The sequence below is a fragment of the Girardinichthys multiradiatus genome, chromosome 8 (genome assembly GCF_021462225.1).
Source record: "Girardinichthys multiradiatus isolate DD_20200921_A chromosome 8, DD_fGirMul_XY1, whole genome shotgun sequence".
NCBI lineage: Eukaryota > Metazoa > Chordata > Actinopteri > Cyprinodontiformes > Goodeidae > Girardinichthys > Girardinichthys multiradiatus.
In genome coordinates this window covers 30,743,518-30,768,051 of record NC_061801.1, presented here as the reverse complement: position 1 = coordinate 30,768,051, position 24,534 = coordinate 30,743,518, and the positions used below count along the sequence as shown (strand labels likewise).

The 24,534-nt window shown below is 40.0% G+C and overlaps 1 protein-coding gene across 3 annotated transcripts in view; it reads right to left on the bottom strand.

The window, feature by feature from the left end:
* LOC124872441 (poly [ADP-ribose] polymerase tankyrase-1-like) overlaps positions 1–24,534 on the bottom strand; it is a 101,664-nt gene that overhangs the window by 50,256 nt on the left and 26,874 nt on the right. Inside the window, exons 1-3 of one of the 3 annotated variants that reach the window (XM_047372448.1) lie at positions 12,145–12,333; positions 11,904–11,940; positions 6,981–7,056 (exon numbers count right to left, since the gene is read on the bottom strand). In XM_047372448.1, coding sequence (XP_047228404.1) covers positions 6,981–7,056; positions 11,904–11,940; positions 12,145–12,190 — 159 coding nt within the window. In that variant the 5' untranslated portion in view covers positions 12,191–12,333. Of the gene's footprint in view, positions 1–6,980; positions 7,057–11,903; positions 11,941–12,086; positions 12,121–12,144; positions 12,334–24,534 lie in introns of those variants that run through there. The other 2 variants (XM_047372450.1, XM_047372447.1) reach the window with 2 other exon arrangements.

Here is a 24,534-nt window from a genome sequence, read left to right as displayed (position 1 = left end):
ATTTTATTAATTTGGGCTTCCAACCTCTTATCTGCCATGAAACACAATGGGATATGGACATGGCTGAACTTGAAACAAGTTAGAAACATGTACAATCTAGGAAATACACGTATACCCTCAAACGTCTCTCCATCTTATGCCCTTGCCATTATTTTACCAAGAGAATAAATTCCTATTCTGCCTTTATTCTGGTTTAAGGTGTAGCATCGACTTTGCTGATAAGTAATTAATGACCATTTCTGGAAGAAAATCTTCATTCAGAAGTAAATCTTTCCCCCATTTTCTCCATCTCAATAGTTTGTAGCCAGATTTAGCAGGTCTACAGCTGACAAGAACAAAGATTTTGCACAAAACAATCATCCTCATGCTTATTATGCATTTATCAATACTGTAAATAAGAATGCAACTGAAGATCTGGCAAACATTTTGGACAATTTCTTCAACACAAAATAAACATAACATCTCAACAGTATCAATACATCTTCCAAAAAAATAATAAAATTATAATTATTTACACACAATATCATGGCGAAAAAAAGCAAACCAAAAAAAGAAAAGTGTTGGGATACCAACAAGAAAGTGATGCCAGGATCTACTGAAGTTTTCTCTTTAGTATTAGTATGCTATCATTCAGTTTGGAGAAGACCTATTTTTCCATAATCTGAAGATCACTGATGTAGCTGTGACCCCTCCTTCCCGTTTCACAGTGTGATTACACATGTGACATGTGTGATAACATATGCCCTAAAAGTGGCTTACACTGTCTCTACAGATTTTCCACTTCAGAATTCCATACTTTTCCAGAATCTTTTTTCTTTCATCAGTGTTTATGACAACTTTGGCATCAGTCTGATTTGTTAGATGAAACAAAAATAATGCGCTCAACTTGAAGCACAGTTTGGGAAATGCGTGCAACCAAGATGCGATTGTTATAACCTAGTTATACTAAACAGGACTGACAATATCACAAACAGAACACCAGCAACTAGCAATGGGAGTTTTGTCAACAAGAAAAGCATCCCAGATAGGGAAATATTGGAAATATGCGATACTTACATCCAGATATTTGGATCCAAACAGAACCCCAAAAAACTGCATCAGATCATCTCTAGTTAGTAGCAGCAAAAAAGTATAAATTAGGACAGTATGATATCAGGAAAATATTTAATCCCGATACTTTTGCTTAAATTGCCATACAGATTACAGTAATCCCTCACTTTTTCTTTCTTTAACATTCATTCATGGCCAAAGCTGGATGTGTTTTCTAAGGGGCTGAGATGCTAAAGTTTATGAAGAGTGGTTGGGACAATATAATGATAGAGTACATGCGACTGGCAAATGATGCTAAATAAATATGCAGAGCATGAATGCACAACACTTGAATTATCATTTCCTACCAAATATTGCATCCAAGCAATCCTTTGCAATTGCAATATTGCAAAGTGATATTGCGATATGATATATAATTGCTTGCTGCTATTTTTCAGTTAAACGTTTGCACAGCACTGCCATTTAGTTATTACCAGGATAGTCGATCCCTCTGATCAGCCACTCCAGTTCGCTCCTACCCATCATGCTTACTGCTGCAGTACAAAGTTGTCAGATCTTCTAGACACATATATATTACTTCATTAAACCAAGTCAAACTGCCCAGAAAACTATTAAATTGGTAATACAGCAATAACAGTGACACATTCAGTTGTCAATCATGCATTAAAAAGCTGTGCAAAACTGAATGTGTGATGACTACAATAAATATTAAAAAAGGTTATGTTCCTCCAACTTTGTATGAAGCAATGTAATAAACACATTTTCAACATGGAAGTCCTATTTCTTGAATACGCAAAATTCATCTGATACCTTTACTTACAAAGTGTGAATCAGTTCAGTTTTAATTAGATCACTGAAGTTTAAATTAACTTTCCAGAACATGATGTGGATAAAACAGACCAGGCAGGGAAACATATTACATGCTGTCCTTGTAACTGCGCACAGTTGGAGCAATTAAAGAGCAGCACAAATGAAGATTGTGCAGGAGAGGTTGTGTCATTGTCTGTCTGGGGACAATTTTTATTTTCTGGATATGGCTGCCATAATGTACTCACGGTCCATTAAATTCAAGCAATTGGAAATTATCTCTTGCGAGTCCCCTGCATCTCAGAAGATTTCATATTGTACGATTTTCCCTGGAGGGATCACATCCCCAACAGGCCGCACTGACCAAGAGCAGCAAAGACATGCTCTCTCACAAATGGATATGAAGGCATTATGATGAACACAAGCTGAAGTTGAGCACGATCTGAAACACTCGAGGACCCATAATTAGAGAAAAAAAGCTACTTCAAAGCTTCTGTGGCATTTATATGACAGCTACCGAGAGTAAAGGGTAAAATGCTCCCTTGAGTCCTGGATTGCCCCTACAATTCTCATAGCAACTCTAAAACGCAGCGAGCCCCGCTTCAGTGTCCAATAAACTAGAGTAATCTTTAGAAAAAGTCTGAATCCGATTACTGAGCTGAAGTTGAGCTATACCTTGTTTGAAAGAGACTAGCCTTGAGCTTTATCTGTTTGAGTTTAGACGATTTAAACACCCTTTTACTAAATGTTTAGTGGCGTAAAGAGAATATGACCCAAGAGGCACCAATGAGAATCCACAGGGGATTCCAAAACTGTTTGGATAATCATCTCTGCCAAGTGGAGCTTCGTTGTCACTCTGCTGTCAAGATAAGGGAAACAGAAAATCGGCTCAGAGGGCTTTCGATTTCTGTCAGCTTGGAAAGCAATGATGTTGAAGACTACAGGGACTACTCCAACTAAAGCCAGAAGCCACAAAAACCAGAGAGCTGTCTGCTTTTCCTTCCACCCATTCATCCAGGGGTCTCAGCAGTCACAAGTCAGACGTGCTGCTGTAGTGCAGCAGAACTAAACCCAGACTCAGGGCTCCCTGTAGATGTTGGAGTTGCACGATGATGATACAGAGCTTTTATGCACAGGCCAGTGTACTTGTCTTGTATCTAGAATTTCATTTAGCAAACCTGGCTTTACCTCATGCCCTGAAGTCTTTTCCTGGGATTCTTTCTGCTTCACAGCCCATCAGCGGCTGTTCTGGGGCAGACTGTTTCTTCTACACAATTAGGTTTACTCTATGATTTTTCTCCATTCGGCAAAAGAAAACTGCTATACTTTATTGTTTTAAATGTGCTTCTTTTCTAGACTCATACTTGCACATACGTTTACCTAAAAGGTACAGGTTCATGTGAACAATGTGCATGGTCATGTAATGGTTCCATGAAAATGTCTGCTGCAGCATACCAGCAAGAATTGTCATTTCCATGGTAAACCAAGAAAATCAATCAAGAAAAAGATAAATTTGGAGTAATACTGGGTATTATTTGGAACTTTTTGTCTTGTTAACGATGACATTTGTGGTAAATCGATGCAATTTAAAGAGTAAATTGAAATTCGATAAGAAAAAAATGAATAAAATATGATACAATGTGGTTTTTACAAGATTCTACTCGTACTCGTACTCGTCGTCTTCCGCTTATCCGGGACTGGGTCGCGGGGGCAGCAGAATCAGCAGAGACGCCCAGACGTCCCTCTCTCCAGACACCTCCTCCAGTTCCTCCAGGGGGAGCCCAAGGCGTTCCCAGGCCAGTCGAGAGACATAGTCCCTCCAGCGTGTCCTGGGCCGTCCCCTGGGCCTCCTCCCGGTAGGACGTGCCTGGAACACCTCCCGAGGAAGGCGTCCAGGAGGCATCCGGTATAGATGCCCGAGCCACCTCAACTGGCTCCTCTCGATGTGGAGGAGCAGCGGCTCTACTCCGAGCCCCTCCCGGATGGCCGAGCTCCTCACCCTATCTCTAAGGGAATGTCCAGCCACCCTACGGAGGAAGCTCATTTCAGCCGCTTGTATCCGGGATCTCGTTCTTTCGGTCATGACCCAAAGTTCATGGCCATAGGTGAGGGTAGGAACGTAGACTGACCGGTAAATTGAGAGCTTTGCTTTTTGGCTCAGCTCTCTCTTCACCACAACGGACCGGCACAGCGCCCCCATTACTGTGGCAGCCGCACCGATCCGTCTGTCGATCTCCCGATCCATTCTTCCCTCACTCGTGAACAAGACCCCGAGATACTTAAACTCCTCCACTTGAGGCAGAAACAACCTGAAGAGGACAAGCCACCCTTTTCCGGTCGAGTACCATAGCCTCGGACTTGCAGGAGCTGATCCTCATCCCATCCGCTTCACACTCGGCTGCGAACCGCCACAGCGCATGCTGTAGGTCTTGGCAAGAGGGGGCCAGCAGGACCACGTCACAAAAAGAAGAGACGAAATCCACTGGTCTCCAAACCAGACCCCCTCCGGCCCTTGACTGCGTCTAGAAATCCTGTCCATAAAAGTTATGAACAGGACCGGTGACAAAGGGCAGCCCTGCTGGAGTGCAACATGCACCGGGAACAGGTCCGACTTAGTGCCGGCAATGCGGACCAAACTCCTGCTCTGCTCGTACAGGGACCGGATGGCCCCTAATAAAGGGCCCCCGATTCCATACTCCTGGAGCACCCCCCACAGGGCATCACGAGGGACACAGTCGAATGCTTTCTCCAGGTCCACAAAACACATTTGAACCGTTTGGGAAAACTCCCATGAAACCTCGAGCAGCCTGTAGAGGGTATAGAGCTGGACCAGTGTTCCACGGCCGGGACGAAAACCACACTGCTCCTCTTGAAGCCGAGGTTCGACTATCGGTCGGACTCTCCTCTCCAATACCCTGGCGTAGGCCTTACCAGGGAGGCTGAGGAGTGTGATCCCCCTGTAGTTGGAACACACCCTCCGGTCCCCCCGGAGGACAGTGCCTCTAGACTGGCAGACCACCACCCCAGTCTCCCAGTCCAGAGGCACCACTCGGATTCAGATTGGGGAGGCCATTCCTCCCGATCACGCCTCTCCAGGTGTCACTGTCGTTCCCTACGTGGGCGTTGAAGTCCCCCAGCAGAATAATGGAGTCCCCGGGAGGGGCACTATCCAGCACCCCCGACAGGGACGCCAAGAAGGCCGGGTACTCTGCACTACCACTCGGCCCGTAGGCTGAAATGATAGTCAGAGGCGCAGGGATACGACCCTCTCCTCCACTGGGGTAAACCCCAACATGAGACGGCTGAGCTGGGGGGCAACAAGCAAACCCACAACAGCCCGCCGCCTCTCCCCGTGGGCCACTCCAGAGTAGAAGAGAGTCCAACCCCTCTCAAGGAGATGGGTTCCAGAGCCCACGCTGTGCGTGGAGGCGAGCCCGGCTTTTTCTAGTCGATATTTCTTGACCTCCCGCACAAGCTCAGGCTCCTTCCCCACCAGCGAGGTTACATTCCACGTCCCTAGTGCCAGCCTAAGCATCCGGGAATCGGGCCGCTGAGGTCTCCACCATCGTCCGCCACCCAATCCTCTTTGCACCGGTCCCTCACGATTCCCCCTGCAGGTGGTGGGCCCACTGGGGGATGGCCTCGCATCTCTCGTTCGGGCTTGGCCCAGCCGGGTCCCGCGAGGAGCAACCCGACCACCAGGCGCTCTCCGACGAATCCCGACCCCAGGCCTGGCTCCAGGGTGGGACCCCGGCTCCGCTGTACCGGGCGACGTCACGTGCCTCAATATTTTGTTCCTCATGAGAGATTCTTGAACCACTCTTTGTCTGACCCATCACCTAGAGCCTGTTTGCCATGGGAGACCCTACCAGGGGCATTTAGGCCCCAGACAACATAGCCTCTAGGATCATTTGAGCACTCAAACCCCTCCACCACATTAAGGTTCCACCAAGATTCTATTGGTATTTAAATCTACTTCTTCGAAGAAACTTGTATCCCAAAGAGTTAAGTGCAGTCTGTTGTCTGTGCTAAGTTGCTAATGGCTAAACCAATCCCTTTTGCCCAAAAGTGGTGCTCTGATTTGTTAGTCAGACTGAAATTTTAATATCCTAATTTTATTAATAATTTTGTTAATAAATGTTAATTCTAATTATTAGTAAATGGTAAATGGTAAATGGACTGAACTTATATAGCGCTTTTCCAGTCATACAGACCGCTCAAAGCGCTTTACACTAGAGCCACATTCACCCAATTGCACTCACTAACGCTCACACATTCATACACCGATACGCAGATCGGTAGGCAACTTGAGCTTAAGTGCCTTGCCCAGGGGCACATCAACCTATGGCAGGAGGAAGCTGGAATCGAATCCACAACCTTCTGATTGCAAGACGATTACTCTTCCTACTGAGCCACAGTTGCTCAAAGCCCAACAAAACATATTGTTGCACAACATTTATGCAGAAAACAATTACTTCAAGGTAGTGCTAAACATGATTATACAAGCTGGCAAAATATGAGGTGTACTTAGTTTTTCTACACACAGCTTTTCCATTTTGGGTCTTTTGGTTTAATTATTAATTGCATGGTAGAATTGGTTTGGTTTTCTATACGTTTGAAGTTAGATTTAAAGAATTCACCACATTCATTCTGGGAGAGATTTTAATGTGTTGTAACTTAGAGGGTGTACTTTCTTTTACTATGAAGTTAATTTAAGTAAAAACATAATTACATGCAAATACAAACAGCAACACATTTAAAAAGATGTTCTTTTTCCATGGGTTTGGCCATGTGTCTGACAGGTTTTTGTGTGCTGAGATGCATTGTTGTTGTTTAGCACGATTGCTAATTGATTCAGTAAAGGTTCTGTGTCTCCTATATGTTCATTTAAATGACTGACAACCAGGAAAGGACACCATTGCCTGCTGGTGAGTTCTCAGATCACGTAAAACAGACTCAGATCTGTCATACCAGCATTTGTTTCGCTTTCCTAGTTGAAAAAAAACAAACACTAGCTGGGTGGTTTTGTAACCCTAATGACCGTCCAAAGATGCAGTCACATAGATGACAGCGATGAGCTTGTTACTGCTTTATATTCCTACTATGCATGCAGTTTGGCTTACCTTGCGGCCGTCACTAGCGTGGCAGTTGACGTTGAGCGGCGTAAGCAGGGCCATTAGCTTCTCCTCGTTTCCACTCCTGAAAATGGGCACAAGCCAAGCACACAATAAATAAATAAAAAACCACCACCACCACAGAGGTTCAGGAGAAACAAAACAAAATGAAAAAAGGAAATAAGGGGAAAATGTTACAGGGGGATTGACACTGAAGAGATGCAGGGAAATGTTTAGGGGATGGTTTGAAAGCATCCTATCATGCTAAAACAGCAGAGTCTTTTGCCTGACAAAGGGGATTGGATGTTCATCTATATATTTGGTCTTTAAGGTCACTACTCTGAAACTTGATTGGCCATCAGGAGATGTGGCCAAGACAGAGGTGGAGCCATGCATCAACTATGCATTAATCATCAACCAGGGAATCTAAAAGGACAATGGTTTCACAATGCTGAATAAAAGCACCACCATCTAATTCTTCTATTTTCATCTTGTACTCTTCTTCTTTTCTCTGTGCTTCAATCTTTCTGATAATGTCCACCAGCGAAATGGACGATTATATCCTATTCTTTGAGTTTAAGCTCTCCAGCACTCTTCTATCTTCTGCTTGCACCCACCACCTTCATTCTCCCATTTCAATCAAATCTACCTACCATCTCTTTTGCTCTTTTACACTTCTTACACTACCTCCTTTCATCTGCTACCTCGATCCAAACTAAAACAATATTTTATGCTGCAGACGACATTCTTGAGATCTTTAAACCATGCAATGTTTGTGACTCTGAAGCCTTAGTGAAAAACTGTTTATTTAAATGCATGTAATTCCATGTCAAATAATGCTCCTAAAGTGAACAATCTTAATCTGACAGTTTATAACTTAGTAAGCTTTTAATCAGAATCAGCTTTATTGCCAAGTTCGTACATACAACAAACAAGGAATTTGACTCCGGTACACTTTGCTCTCTGGGTTTCTTTTTTGTTTTTTTGTGTTACAAGATATATTCTGCATATATCCTTATGTCCATAAATACATATATACATTATACACATATACAAAAATGGATTTGCAACTTCAGTATGAGGTTATTTGGTACTCTATTAAATGTTCATCAGAGAAACAGCCTGGGGGAAGAAACTGTCTCTGTGGCGGCTGGTTTTAGTGAAAAGGTGAATTCTTGCGTTTGTTTTTCCTTATAATTTGATATGCTGCTAACTTGGAGCATGAATGTTTCCAGCAGGACAGATATTTTTATTAAGTGTTTTCTAATTGTCTCTCCTAAAAACCCCAAATAAGAAGGTTTGAAAAAGAATTATTGTCTCCTGATGACATCACAATGGGTGAGAACTGGGAGCTAACTCACAAAGGAGTCTGAGCGAAGTAAAGAACAAACTCGTCAAAACAAAACAATCTAAGATGTTTGATCCAGCCCGATTTATCAAGCCTGATCAACCTGTTTAAGATTCAGTTACAAAAATAATTTCTTTATTTACAGTGCGTTTGGATTTTCTTTACAGCTCAACCAAGCTTTGTTTTTTCCCCCTACACAAACACCTAAGGTAGCCAAGTGTGGAGAAATCCCTGCCAGCAGCGTCAGAAACGGGTGCTGAAACTGCAACTGCTGAGGTCCAAATTAAATTCCAACAGAAAGGTAACAGAACAGTCTGGTTTTGAGCCAAAGCAGGGCGCCCTCTTATCAGTTTTATTGCTGCGCTGTGGTGGTGGCCAAGCTGATCGAAAAAAGGTGGCTAACTTGGAGTTAATTCCTCCTCGTTTACTCTCCAAATCCTTCCTTTAAAGTTGGTTCAAGCATTGAGACTCCAAATTTTGAGGTCAAACCTTTAATTAGCTAATCTGAATTTCTTGGAGTGTGTCATTAGTTATATGTTTGTCTATGTTGTTTTATTTTTAGTCATTGAAGATTATCAGGATGCTCACTAATGGGTTACTTAGTCTCAATTGCTGAATAGTTGCAAAATTATCATTCAGTTTAAAGTACCAATTTTGTGATTTGTAAAGTAAATATATTTTATAATATACAGTACAGACCAAAAGTTTGGACACACCTTTTCACTCAAAGAGTTTTCTTTATTTTCATGACTATGAATATTGTAGCTTCACACTGAAGGCATCAAAACTATGAATTAACATGTGCAATTATATACTGAACAAAAAAGTGTGAAACAACTGGAAGTATGTCTTATATTCTAGGTTCTTCAAAGTAGCTACCTTTTGCTTTGATTACTGCTCCGCACACTCTTGGTATTCTGTTGATGAGCTTCAAGAGGTAGTCACCTGAAAGGGTTTTCACTTCACAGGTGTGCCCTGTCAGGTTTAATAAGTGGGTTTTCAAGCCTTATAAATGGGGTTGGGACCATCAGTTGTGTTGTGCAGGAGGTGGATACAGTACATAGCTGAGAGTCCTACTGAATAGACTGTTAGAATTTGTATTATGGCAAGAAAAAAGCAGCGAAGTAAAAAAAAAAACGAGTGGCCATCATTACTTTAAGAAATGAAGGTCAGTCAGTCCGAACAATTGGGAAAACTTTGAAAGTGTCCCCAAGTGCAGTCGCAAAAACAATCAAGCGCTACAAAGAAACTGGCTCACATGAGGACCTCCCCAGGAAAGGAAGACCAAGAGTCACCTCTGCTGCGGACGATAAGTTCATCCGAGTCACCAGCCTCAGAAATCGCAGGTTAACAGCAGCTCAGATTAGAGAACAAGTCAATGCCACACAGAGTTCTAGCAGCAGACACATCTCTAGAACAACTGTTAAGAGGAGACTGCGAATCAGGCCTTCATGGTAAAATAGCTGCTAGGAAACCACTGCTGAGGACAGGCAACAAGCAGAAGAGACTTGTTTGGGCTAAAGAACACAAGGAATGGACATTAGACCAGTGGAAATCTGTGCTTTGGTCTGATGATTCCAAGTTTGAGATCTTTGGTTCCAACCACCGTGTCTTTGTGCGGCGCAGAAGAGGTGAACAGATGGACTCTACATGCCTGGTTCCCACCGTGAAGCATGGGGGAGGAGGTGTGATGGTGTGGGGGTGCTTTGCTGGTGACACTGTTGAGGATTTATTCAAAATTGAAGGCATACCGAAACCAGCATGGCTACCACAGCATCTTGCAGCGGCATGCTATTCCGTTCGGTTTGCGTTTAGTTGGACCATCATTTATTTTCGAGATGGTTTAGGGTGAGCTGGACCGCAGAGTGAAGGCAAAAGGGCCAACAAGTGCTAAGCATCTCTGGGAACTCCTTCAAGACTGTTGGAAAACCATTTCAGGTGACTACCTCTTGAAGCTCATCAACAGAATGTCAAGAGTGTGTGGAGCAGTAATCAAAGCAAAAGGTGGCTACTTTGAAGAACCCAGAACCCAGAAGACATATTTTCAGTTGTTTCACATTTTTTTGTTCAGTATATAATTCCACATGTGTTAATTTATAGTTTTGATGCCTTCAGTGTGAAGCTACAATATTCATAGTCATGAAAATAAAGAAAACTCTTTGAATGAGAGGGTGTGTCCAAACTTTTGGTCTGTACTGTATAAATCTCATTCTTTTCTATAAGGATTGCAAAAAGATGCTTCACTTGTTAAACATATTCTCCTTCAGATTATTGATAGATGCAAGACTGTTTAGTTTTATTTCATTAGATTGAAAAAAAAACATGTTATTACACAAATACAATCAAGTACCCTGACCAATTGCCACACATTTCTTGTAAATATGAGTTGAGATTACAGAAACAATAAAAGAAATACATGTTACTGTACTGATTATGGATGTTCCTATGTAGCACCAGCAACATAAGGCTCAGGCTGCTCAGTCTCAAGAAAATGAGCTTACATTCTTACCTCTAACTTTCATCTTAATAAAGTCTTTTAAATCACCTAAGCTCTTAGGTAATGACTTGAAAAGATGAATAACTGGATATTACTTTACATTTAGATGTAACAATGAGGCTTTATTGAATAATTTTACTAAGAAAAACATCACCAATCCTTTTAATATTTATGTGTAAAGCTGTAGCATGCATGGAAGGAAGGCACTGGCTTCCTTCCATGCATGCTATGCATAGTTTTGTACAAACAGAAACAAAAGCTCTATCCGGGCCATAAAGAGATGTATAAATAAACTAGAGGAACAACTACATTCTGTAGGCCAAACGTGGGAGTTAACTGACTGACTGACCATAAAATAAAAGAGGAAATTCCTCCTTATGACAGGGTGATAAGGCAGATACAGGCTCAGCTGTGAGACGGACATGCTGGGTTTACACATAAACAACCCTCTGACCCCTAATACACTGGGGTACCTCTATACTAAACTAGGTGCTTCTTGATATGTTGGTGTGTTAGGCTTAAATATATGGAGTGGAGTGGAGGAGGGAAGGGGGGTTCTGCTGAGGCATCAAGCTCTCCGCCACCCACACACATTCCCAAATCCGGCTGTGTTCCACTACCAAATTTGAGAGCCGGGCAAAAAAAAAAAACACAGCCCACATGAACTGCCTGTAACCATTACATGCCTCAAAAACACATGAGTGTCATGGGCCCACAAGTACTGGGCTCTCTGGATCTGAAAATACAGGACTGGTGTGGGAGCTGAGTGCCTAAGTATGTGTGCTTGCAATGAGGTGGAGAAAAATATTATCAAAGAAGGAAAAAAAGAGAAAAACAGGAAATGAAGACTAAGGAAGCTGAGATGGATTAAAGAGGGATGGAGATTAGGATAAAAACAAGGTTGAAAGCTTTACAGAAGAAAATAGAAAAACATGCAAAACAAAAGAAATATTAACATGATTAAAAAAAGGAGGAGAAAACAAAGATGTAAGGATACAATAAAGTAGAAAAGAGCATAAAATGGTTTGAAAGGAGGAGAAGAGAGGAGCAAAATGAAAACAAAGAGCATGCAGAGTCTGGTACTCACCTTGCCGCTTCCAGCATCTCATCCTTCTTGTATTCACCTAAATGGTTACAGAAGATCATGGTGTCAGACAGTTTCCCACTAATGCACATCAGCCACACAGAGACACACATGATCAACCCAACAGAACAAACATGTATGAAAAGGCACACGCTATCTACAGGGGGAAGACACCATCTTTCCTACTTCTATTTAACCCCCCCATTCTGCTTCTCTGTCTCTGCCATTCTCACTCAGTGCGCACCCCTCTGGCTACGATGTGTTGCCGGCAGCGACCACAGCACATTCATTGTTTGGGCCACGAGCGGCGGACCGGCACGCGCACTGCCTCTGTGTGTCCGTGTGTCTGTCCGTCCCTCCCTTCTTTAACACGTCGCTTTCGGGAGTCTCGGCCACTGCTCATGCTGCGTCCCATTGTCCCCTGCTCTCAGTCATCTGTCTCCATCTCCTTACATCCGACTACCTTTGTTTTTTCTTCAGTGGACTCTGGGGGCGCAGTTATCATTAAAAAAAAAAGGAAATAAACAAACCCCTCCCCCTATCTCCCTCGCCCTGGCTCCCTCTCCATCTCCTGCCTCCCTGCTGCTACAGTCACAACAGTTACACCTTCCCATATGCGTCTCTTCTGCCAGGGACATGGGTGGGAGAGACCTAAGCCTTTTCCAGAATTAATGACATTTTTTAATTCATCTGTTGTTAAAAAAAAAAAAAAAAAACTATTCAACATCAACACTGTGGACATTCGATGGTAGGGAAAAATTTATTTTTGTCTTATAACTGTATTCTATATTGTTTTGTGTAAAAAGGGAATTATTAGATTGGATACATACAAAATGTATGTTATCTTGAAAATGTACCTATTTATAAAATAAAATAAAAGTTACTAAAAAAAACAAAGCCGAAATTTCCATGGTAAAGAATGGAACGGGTCAATTCACCTGTTTGCCAACCCATGTCAAGATTCGTCCAACCTACTTCCATGTCAAATGTAAACACAACATCATGAACTGTTGTGCTCAACTAGATGCAGTGATCAGGACTGTTTGATGCTTCTGATTTGGAGTTTTCTTTGACGTCAGAAATACAGGGGTGCACGAATTTATACCTAAAATTATTAGTGCAGCCCTTCGGGTTATCAAGATTAACAATTTATTAATTGTTTAAATAATAATTAACTACTTCCCCAATGTTTTATTTAACTATGGCACATTTGTTTAAATAGATCAGAGCTGGCAGATTGGGATGGACAGTTCTCGTAAACCTGCATCGTTATTGTAAATTTTTTCTTACGCATAAGAACTTTGATTTATCGCGACTAGGGCTGCAATTAAAGATTATTTTGATAATTGATTAATCTGTCAAATATTTTTTCGATCAATAATCGGATAGCAAAAGGTGCTAAATAGGAGGTTTATTTTACAGAATTTGAACCAGGTGAAGGTAAAACTATGCCACCTGAGGAGTCCTGGATAGAGCATATTTACTGACAAAAAAAGTTTTTCATTTTAAATGCAAAATGTATATATATTTTTTTGTACAATGTCAGCCTAATTACTGCCCTGGATGGGTTGTTTTTGAGCAAATGGCATGTTTTAAAGTCTGTATACTCCAGGTATCGATTATTCAATTACTAAATTAGTTGACGATCATTTCAATAATCGATTAATTATGATTAAGCTGATTAACTGTTTCAGCCCTAAATGTGACAGTAATAAACTGTACAGAATGATGTTTGTGAACTCCAAAAACAATTGTTACTTTTAGCATTTTTTTTATACTTGGGTTCAATGAGAGCAGCAATAATAATAATAAAGTCTTTAAAAACATAATTAAATGTAGAATACTGTTAGCTGTTTAGTGAACTGCACTAAATATATCTGGTATTCTGGTTTGTTTATAGATGAGAAACATTTCTGTCTGTGGGGCTTTGACTGCAGTGAAGTGCAGACGCAGCCATACAACCTATTGCCAAGAAAAGTCTGCACAACTTTTATCATTATCACAATAAATACTACAAAATACAGTGATACACCTTTAAGCCCATATCTCCAATCCCTCCTGATAAATATCCGTTGGTTCACCTGTTACCCTATTTTCTTCTGAAATTTAGTTGTTTCTGTACACGTCTGCTGTTTTATTTGGTAAAAGAAACGGCAATATCTAACTTAAATAGTATAGAAATTGACTAAATGTAAGAACATCATATTTAGGAGAAACAGAATAATAAAGCTACCTTAAGAAAATTACATATTTTAGTCTCATATATTCCAGAGAGGGACAAGAAGGGATAGCAACTATGCAAAGGACTTACAAGAAAACAGCTTCCCAATTTCACACGTATCACTGCTAATTCTACTGAAAAAATGACATTTCAAAAACATTCAGCTCCCAGACCTGCTTAAGTCTCAGGAAGAGTCATAAAATTGAAATAAGAAATAGAATTCTTTTTAAAAATCAAAGGAAGAGGACAAGGTACTATGATATGCTGGAGATAAATGAAAAGAGGACAAAGTTGATGGGTTTAGTAGGTGAAGCAGACAGAGGGGTGGGGTTGTATGAAGCCCGAAGAAGAGAGGAGAGGTTTCCAGCAAGTGAAAGAATTGGGGTAGGAGGATGGAACAAAGGATTACAGATGAAAGAGAGAAGGGATGATTAGGGATCTGAAAGCTGACATGCATGAATTTGACACAGTATAATTGGTGTTACGAAGCTGGGGCTGATCAGGGGGAGGAAGAGGGAAGGGGGAGACAGAGAAGGAGGAAAAGAAGGAACAAGAAAAAGGTCAAGAAACTAAATTTGACTTCTAAGCCATTTTAAATGAGACAGATTCAGTTTTCCATGACTAAACCGACAGCATTTGCATCAAGCTGAATTACATTCGTTCTGCAAATCATTATCAACCGCACTGTTAGCGATACACTTTCTTTGAACACAAAACAATTACATTCAACTTTTCTACACAAATGTATATCCTCACCACAATTTTATTGCTAATCAACTTTCATTAGAGATAAAACTGTTTACCACAAAGCAAAGAGAGCATCCGAATTCAACTCATCTTGAAAATTCTAAAATATACAAAAAAACAAATCCGAAAGCAATTCATGTGTTCTTATGTTTACATTCACATTAAGTAGTTTCACACTTGGCTTTTAAACAGCTGGTGGCTGAAAACTCGACTTCTCAATTCTCTCAATTACAAGGTTGCCTTCAAATATATTTATTTACAAAACAAATTTAGATTATACAACCTTTTTAACTCAAGTTTCAGGAAATCATAGTCTGCATTACAGTCTTACTTGATGCAATCTGATGGGTTTCCTTAGATAGAAAGACTTTCAACCAATTTGAATAATAAACTAAATTTGATTGCACTCTCTGGCAACTATGATCAATTGAAATGTATGGACTTGCCTTGGCATCAGTATGAGTCGACAGAATTGACTTTGTAAAGTGCCTTGAGACGACATGTGTTGTGAATTTGTTATATCAATAAACTGAATAGAACTGCATTGCATTCTGATTCTGAAAAGCAATTAAAATTAAGATAAGGTAGTCTTTTTTTATCGATAGGAAAGTAATTTTACTATTGATACAAGTTTTAATAACAAATGTAAATAGTTTTGCAACATTTCTGTTGAAATGTTTTGTTGTGGTCTAAGCTGAAAAGTGAAACCTAAAAAAAATTATTATTATAATTTATTATTTTTATATTGTAATTATTATTACTTTGGGGACATTTTTTCCCCTTTGTGGTGTGCTTTTTCAAGATAAAATCAATTTAGCATATTTTTGCTTACAAGGCTGAAACCAAGGCAGGTCGGCTTATCCTTTACTTATTTTTTGAGATCACCTACCATTTCTTGAAGCTTCCTTTAATTTGACAGAAAACCCAAAGATGCCTATGAAACTGCAAATGGGAGAATGGATGTCTTTTTCCAACGACTGCTGTCTCATACACACAGTGTGACATTGTCCCTACTCCAAAAATAAATAGTGACCTTTTATGTCACTAGAGGCTAAAATAGTATTTTCAATGCTATTAATTACAGTCCTTGAAGAGAAATTTGACTTTACTAGCCAGAGGAACAGAAATCAGGCATAAAATGCTGATGGTTTCTTTTTTATAATAATAGTGGCTAGATTGATTGGCAATATTAATGGTAAATTGTGGATAAATATTGCATGACAATATAACTTGTGTTCTTTTTCTCAAAGGTTCTTCCAACACTCAGTGACGTTCGGCATCTTCTGCAGGGCAGCTGACAGCCTTGTCTGAGCTCAGCACAAGATAATCTGAGAAGGGTGCCCACCCCTGACATTTTGTAACCAGTCAAAAATTGTTTAATATTTAAAACTTCAAAACTTGACTGATGCTGTATTGTATCGCCTTCTTCATCCTTCCATTTTCTCCCTTGCTCTCCTCTTCCCTTCTTTCCCCTTCCATCTACAACATACTTTGAGTTTTTTTTTTTTTTTGCTTTTCTGTTTAGACCAGTCTCTAGATAATATTCTTGCCTTTAAAGGCTAACAGTGACACAAATCCCATAAATACATTTTATTAAATGGTTTTTATTTTATTTTTTATATTTGTGATATTTAGTGCTGCCCTAGTCAATGTCATTTCTGTCAGCGGCATACATTAGCTGAGCAACAAAGATGGGCATTGGACAGAGATCCTGTTGCTGTGTTTCACTCAGGGCTTCCTCACTAAAACACGGATGAAGAGCAGTGTAAGGTCGAAAACTTTGTTCTGACTGTAGCATTTTCATTACTGAAAAAAGGGGACATTGTGACATAAGGTTCCCCTACGGTGTGAGCACCACAACTTGAGGACGTCGCCAACAGAATTCTCAATAATTTACATAATAACCCTGACAGCGTTTGATTTGCTTTTCCTTTAATCTTTCAATGAAACCACAAAGGCAGAAACTTTTGATGATTCAGAGCTAGTTAGGTTCTTTAAAAGGTTTAACATTAATTCAAGTTCAGTTTTTATATATATATATATATATATATATTTTCTTTTTTTTTTTTTTGTGGCACTAGAGGCCTTTTTATTTTTCATTTTTTCAATAGTAGGTAGACAGGAAAAAGGTGCAAAGAGAGGGGGAGACAATCGGCAAAGGTTGCCGGGTTTGGGACTCGAGCCCTCTATATATGGTCGCGCACTTATATGGTCATCAACAAACATGAACACAAAAAAGTCAAGATCTGGCTTCTTTAAAACCAGACCTTGTGATAAAAGACTCTGAGTCACAAGTCATATGCTAACTTTGAAATTTTTATTTAAATTCTAGATGAATCACATTAAGAGAGGTAAATCACATGCAGCTAGTTGGTGTTCCACATTGCATAAAGCTGAGTTTTAAGAGTCTGGAGAAACACATTTGAGAGTGTTATGTGTGTGCAAGAAGCTGACTCCTCACAGAAGACAAAAGGACATGCTATAACCTAGGACAGGCCAGTTACCTTCTGAATGATGATACCGTGTGGAGTGTGTGTGTGTACACTATTCCCTTGGTAGATTCCTGTAGACACCAGAGATCATTATTTGAATTCTAACTGTTGTGTGCTGGAGGGCCTGACTGTGTATTTCCATGTGTATTTGCAAAGTTGAGTTTTAATTTTTCATTATTTTACATGCAATAAAGGTCCGGTATACTCTGTGCGTGTATTAAGCAGCCCTGCCAGAACAGATGATCCTAAGTGAGCCATAAGTCGCCTCACGGCCCAGCTGTCTGCTTGTGTATGTTAGTGTGTGTGCTTAAATCAAATATTACTTATTCTAGAAGCAGTTTCTCTGCTGTTACACAATGTCCAGCTTTGAGTCAGGAGATGACCGATCCACTTGGAGCCGCAGCAAGGTCACGTTGTAAGTGGATCTGTGTGCAACGAGACCCTTCAAAGTGCAGGAGGGAGACAAATAAATGGGAGGTGGATTGAAAGTTGTGAAAGACTGTTGTTTCAGCACTCACCTCTTATATGATAAATTGCTTCACAAAAGTGCACCAAGAAGAGCTGCTCTGGATTAATAGCGTGGGTTTTTTTTGGCCAACAACTGCTGGTAACCACTATAACCAAGGGTGTGGGATTCATCTTAGTACAGCAGCCAAATCCCTTTAGAGAAACTGTTTTTGTTCAGTGCATCCAGAGGTTAGCTAGGATATTTTGCTGGATTTCATGTTTTAAAAAATCGCAAGCCATCTAAAATCTTACATGCATGTGTCAAAATGCTTACATTTACGTAAAAGTTAGGCTTTTTGTTATTGAGCACACTTTGTAGAGGAATTAAACCTTGACATGGTTGGTCAATGCAGGTGTAAATATATTGATGCAAATGAAAGATAATGTTCTCGAGAAGAACCTCATAGCGAATTTCAAGCATGGTGGTGAAAGTGTGACGATCTGGGGTTGTGGGACCAGGCACGTTATTTAACTGGATCTGAATAGGACAATATAACTGGAATAAACTCGACTGATTTTAAATGAATTTGGACCATAATGCGGTTCTACATCTGAATTTGCCTTGCAAATTGGCTTGAGATTACATTTTTGTAACTTGGAACTGTATAAATAAACTGAATTTAACTAAAAGTGAATGATTCTACTCGGACCTTATTAACCTGTCCAAACTCCAGCCTCAGTTTCCAGGAATTTGCTAACAGGAGTGATAACCAGTGTGGTCTTCTGCTGCTGTAGCTCATCTGCTTTAAGGTTCGACTTGTTGTCCATTCAGAGGTGGTATTCTGCATAACCTTGTTATAGTGAGTGAATATTTGAGCTTCTGTTACTTTTCTACTATCACCAACCAGTCCGCTCATTCTCCTCTGACTCTTAACATCAACGAGGGATTTTCCTCCAAACACTGAATGCTTTCTTTTTTTTGGACGATTCTGGGTAAACCTGAGTTATGGTTATGTGTGAAAATCCTAGCAGATCCACAGTTTCTCAAACACTCGTCAGGCAGAGCTCGTCTGACACCAACAACCATGCAATGTTCAAAGTTTCTAAAATCCTCTTTATCCTCAAAAGCTTCATTTGCAATTCAGTAGGACATAAACACATCTAGATAGCTGTATGCATTGAGTTGTAGCCATGTGATTGGCTGATTTGCTATTTGTGATAACCAGAAATTGAACAGGTATACCTAATAAATTTGATGGTTTCCCTGGTCCAGGTTCCGTGTGATTTTTACAATACCAATCCATACAGAAGAATAGGTTTAATGGCTGATGAAAAGCTTGAAAGCAACAGAGGCACTAAGTAAGGTTTAACACTCATTTTGAAACATGACTATAATGTAAGGATTAAACATCTCTCTTGGAGTCTGCCAACAAATCCGTTCATTCTTTATCACTTACTGAAAGGCATGCAGGTGAACATTAGACACTTGCCTTTAATTGAACCATTTTCAGGATAAATGAACCATTGTTTCAATGAGCTCTAAAGCTACAAATAAATTTGTTTGCTTTTGTATGAGGATATAACCCTGAAGCATTGTCTCTTACCTTTGCACACAAATAACTATGCAGACAAAGCTTGTTGTGGACAGATGAGCTTGGATAAGATTAGACCACAGTGTAGCTGTCCTGAGTGATGCACGCAAATGAAAAGTCACGCAATAAAACAGGATGCTGCTGTGCGGTTTTTGCTCCATTTGATTCATAGCAGCTCCCCAACCACACAGGACAGCTCAACATAATGAGCCTCGACAAAAACAAAAAAACATGATTGAATTGTTAAAACGATTTTTAGCAAGTATACTTTTTCTCTTCAAACGGTACCTAGTTTTTGATGGTAGTTCAATATTTCCATTTTATCCCACTTGAATCAATTTCAAACCTACATGGTCTTTAAAGAGGATGACTGATGCATACCAATACATCTATTATACCCACACGTTCGAGTCCCTGTCCTGATTTTCTTCGAAGTCGACTGAACTTTTATTTTTATTTTATCGTCAGTCTTGCATCTTGCATAGTGGCTGACCATCATTCACTCTGAGTTATGGAGCGGTGCAGCGATGTGGAAAACTAGCCAATTTCTGCTCCAGGAAGAGAGCCCAAATGGGGTGAGTGAAACCTGGAAGCACATCACACACACAATATAAAAATATATATTATTTTTGTTTTGCCTCTCTTTGCTAGGTCATTCCTTTTTTTTTTTTTCCTTTTAAGACACTGAAAGAAAAATCTGTCTGGGTTTGTGAAAGAGACGGAGTGTCTCAGGGGAACTAAGACTCGGGTTCATTCATCACAGGGAACCAATCGAACTGCAGTCATGGTAATCAATGAGTTTGTCTCAGATAAGGAGCTGAAAGCTCCACAAACTCACTTTCTCTCTCTCTCATACACACTAAAAGGTGTGAGACTAATCTGTGCATTAGAAGGAGGGAGCTTTCACAGCAGCTCTTTGTCTACATGGTTTCCATGCGCTCCATTCGGCGATCCATTCTCTTCAAGTTTCTTTGCATTCAGTGGAAGTCGCATCAATTCATCTCTTTATCTGTCACACAAGCCAGAAGGCATCTTCATCTTTTTCCCCCTTTAGGTTTTCCCTCTTCCCATGACATTCTTTGTTTTTGTTCCGTCTTTTTGCATCAATTCCCTGTGTCCTTCTTTTCATTGACATTCTCTCCATCTCCCAGACACCCGTCCTACAGTACCAGATCATCTTCCACCTGCGCTCATGAAAGAGTGCAATCTAATTTTCTTCTGCATTAAAGCTGCATGGCCACTACGGACCTCTCCTCAAAGAAACAATTTATTTTTCACGTTATTTACAACAGAGAAGTGTTTGCTGATGTCGGACCCTCGCATCCCAGTGCCGCAGGAGCACTAAACCTTCATAGAGATACAGGAACGCAGCTACGATTAAGTTATATTATACTTCTTTTCCCTTTTTCCTCAAGTCACACAGCACCAGTAAGAGCTTCTGTTGAGCTCTGTTAGTCTGAGAGGCAGCACAGGGCAGACACAAACCCTAATTGATTCCAAGGGATCAGAAAAAAATCTGTCTGGTAAAACAAAAAATTTGATTAGTAGATGTTCCAGCTGTGACAAGATAACAGGGATACCGTACAAAAATGTCTGAGAGCCATCAAATACTCAGAGGACTCATTTTTCTTGTTCATTTCATGCTGGCCAACATATCCACGAAGACAGCATTTTTTGTTTGTTTCTGTCATCTAGAACCTTTTTCAGAAGCTAAAATGATAATGATGACAAGCTGACAGTAAATTCTTGAGGAAAAAAGGGTTGATTGAAGTTGTTTATTTTTGCATTTTCTTCACTTAAACAAAGTTTCCAAAGAAACTTCGAATATAAAGCCTGGCTGTAGATACTATTTAGCATCACCATTGGAAAGACATTTGGGATTCTCAGCTGTCTGAGGGCAACTTTGAGATGGAGATGGACGTTTGAAGCAAAGAGACTATTGAATTCTCTTTATCCTTCCATTCCCGCAAGCCTATGGAAACACAGGGGCTGGGGCTCCACAATTTATTTAAAAATGGATCAGAAATGGCTCCTTCGATCGCAACACATAAGGCTAAGGCATTCAAGGAGCCAATCATTTACCAGCTGCATGACAAAAATATTTGACCAGTCAGATGCCCCATCACACCACTGCAATTAGACCACACCCTAATCAAATAATACTGGCAGATATACTACAAAGTAAAAAAAAAAAACAACAAACAAAACCCTAATATTTAACCATTTTAAATTTCTCTTCTGAAATTGTGTAGCCCTTGCAGCCCAAAGTTGCAAACCATATACACAAATTTTTTTTTAGGGGCATAACGGTAAACAAAAATCTTACGGTGCGTATCTTAAAATACATTTGGTACAAATCCCGGTTTAACAGTCATGGTTCAGTATGATTTCAGTAGGCTTCAATCAAGGAAAAGAAGTAGTAATATATGATTTTTTTTTTTTTACTTTGGTCAGCAGTAAACAGATAACTCTTAAAGAGAGCTCATGTTACAGCAAGTAAGGTGCATTTAGGGAAGGTCCTGACACTGATGGAGCTTATGTTGCATATCAGTACATGTTTCTTATCGCAAACTCTGCTCCTGACCACGGTTTTGAGTCCAAATCTTTGCTAAAGAAAACTCCGCCAACAGAAAGGACAGCAAGGAGCTTTCTCTGAACTAAGGCCGTTTTGCAAACAAATTAGTACATTACTGCCACCTTGAGGTTATCGCAGGAGTGTGTCACTCCCTGGTGCCTTATGAAACAAGAAAATTGCATATAAAAATGCTAGCCAAATACATTCCTTCCTTTGCACACATATTCAAACACTCAAAATCATTATTATTTAATAATGTATTTATTTAAAATTATTTTTTGTTTTATGTAGGAATAGAATTATTAGAGTGTCAACGTTTTGGTGGAAATAGCCAAGCTAGTAGAGAAACAAAACATTACAACACATGCTGATCTGATTACTTATTCCAGGCTGATTTTGTATGTGAACCTTAAAAAAAGGCAGCAATATAGCCAAATGTGTGTGTTACACTCCTAGGCACAATATTCCCAAGCGAATCCTGGACCTTTACAGGTTTGTAGATACGAGTTATATAAAATGTCACATTGATATTGTCTTGCATATACTGACACATACTGAGCAACACCATGACTCTTTGTGTCTGTCTAAAGCTTAGCGTCAAAGACTGCCAAGAGAAAAAGTCCTCCTCATCTGAAGTCTATTCCCTTAGATCAGAGCAAAAAGTTGAAGTCCTGCATTGCCAATACCAATTTAGAACAGACATGTTGAGATATGCCAGCTCTGATGTGACAGTTGCTGTGATTCGTTCAGCTTGAATGAGCAGCTTTAGCCAAAACAACAACGTCTTTCTTTATTGTCCCTCAGCCTGCAATGTTTTCACTCACTGAACGCTTCAGGTGTTTCCAAAGGACCCAAGAGAATATTGTTTCATGAAAATACAAACTAGGGGCAGATTGCTTAATCAGTCACCTAATTCAGAGTCGGAAAAAAAAAAACGTCAAAAAAACAACAGGATGAAGGACTAAGGATACAAGGGTCAATATGGTTTTGTAAATATAAGGTACAAATACAATCTATGAGGTAACTTAAAAACTGTAAAAAGGCTGCAGATCTGCTAGTGCATCTCAAAATTAAGGGTTTTTGCAAGTGTCTCCTTGTGCTATAGAGTAAACAAAAACTAGCATTTCTTAAAATTATTTGCATCACTGTCAATCTGTGCAGGAAAAAGTGAAAATGTTAACAGAGAAAGATGATACTTTGGTGATAAAGAAACTTTTAAAAATTTAGGTAAACTTAATTTCTTTTGGCAACCAGAGCAAAAAAGTTGAACTTGAGTCATGGATGGGTAATTAAGCAGAAGTAGAGGATGGTGTTAAAACAAGTATGAAAAAAGAACAGAACTGTGTGTTTGTGTGTGTGTGTTTTGACTTGCTCCAGAGACGGGAATTGATTTTCAGGGCTAAGAAGCAGCTGGTCTTTGAATACCAATAGAGGTAATTAACAGGAGCTAATGGACTGTCACTCTTTTTGCTCTTCTTTCTCTTCCGAGTATATATCCATTCCAACATTTCTTTCACTCCTTATATTTGAACACTCATAATTCACACAAAAAAAGAATATTAATTGCTCTTTTCAAACTATTGCTGTCAAACTTCAACATTTCCCAATGGGTGGAACATGTTTGCATCTTGCGTTCCAGAGTTGTTAAGACTGTGTATAAAAAATGTTTAGGTTTTCTTTTTAATTAGGAGACTAAATGGGACCCCTGTTTCCCAATGTCACATAATGCTGAATTTAAAAAAAAGGGGGGCCGATCAAAAAGTTGCTAAAGGCTACTAATAACAAAAACTAAATGAGATGTAAGATCAAGTTCTCTGACATCTAAACAAATTGAATATAGAAGCTACCTCCTTCTCTAAGGAGAACAGTCTATGTACTGGCTAAGGTCAGTTTAACATCAGCTTCATCATTCAGATATTTAGGCCAGTCTATTATAATAAATAGGCTCTCATAAAAAAAAAAAAAAAGGCAAGTATTATATTGTGTATTATATGCTCACCTTCTATTGATGATAAACTTGGCCCTGTCTTTCAGTGTTTAACCCCATTTTTCTCCAAGACATACAGGGGTTGGACAATGAAACTGAAACACCTGTCATTTTAGTGTGGGAAGTTTCATGGCTAAATTGGACCAGCCTGGTAGCCAGTCTTCATTGATTGCACATTGCACCAGTAAGAGCAGAGTGTGAAGGTTCAATTAGTAGGGTAAGAGCACAGTTTTGCTCAAAATATTGAAATGCACACAATATTATGGGTGACATACCAAAGTTCAAAAGAGGACAAATTGTTGGTGCACGTCTTGCTGGCGCATCTGTGACCAAGACAGCAAGTCTTTGTGATGTATCAAGAGCCACGGTATCCAGGGTAATGTCAGCATACCACCAAGAAGGACAAACCACATCCAACAGGATTAAATGTGTACGTAAGAGGAAGCTGTCTGAAAGGGATGTTCGGGTGCTAACCCGGAGTGTATCCAAAAAACACAAAACCACGGCTGCCCAAATCACCGCAGAATTAAATGTGCACCTGAACTCTCCTGTTTCCACCAGAACTGTCCATCG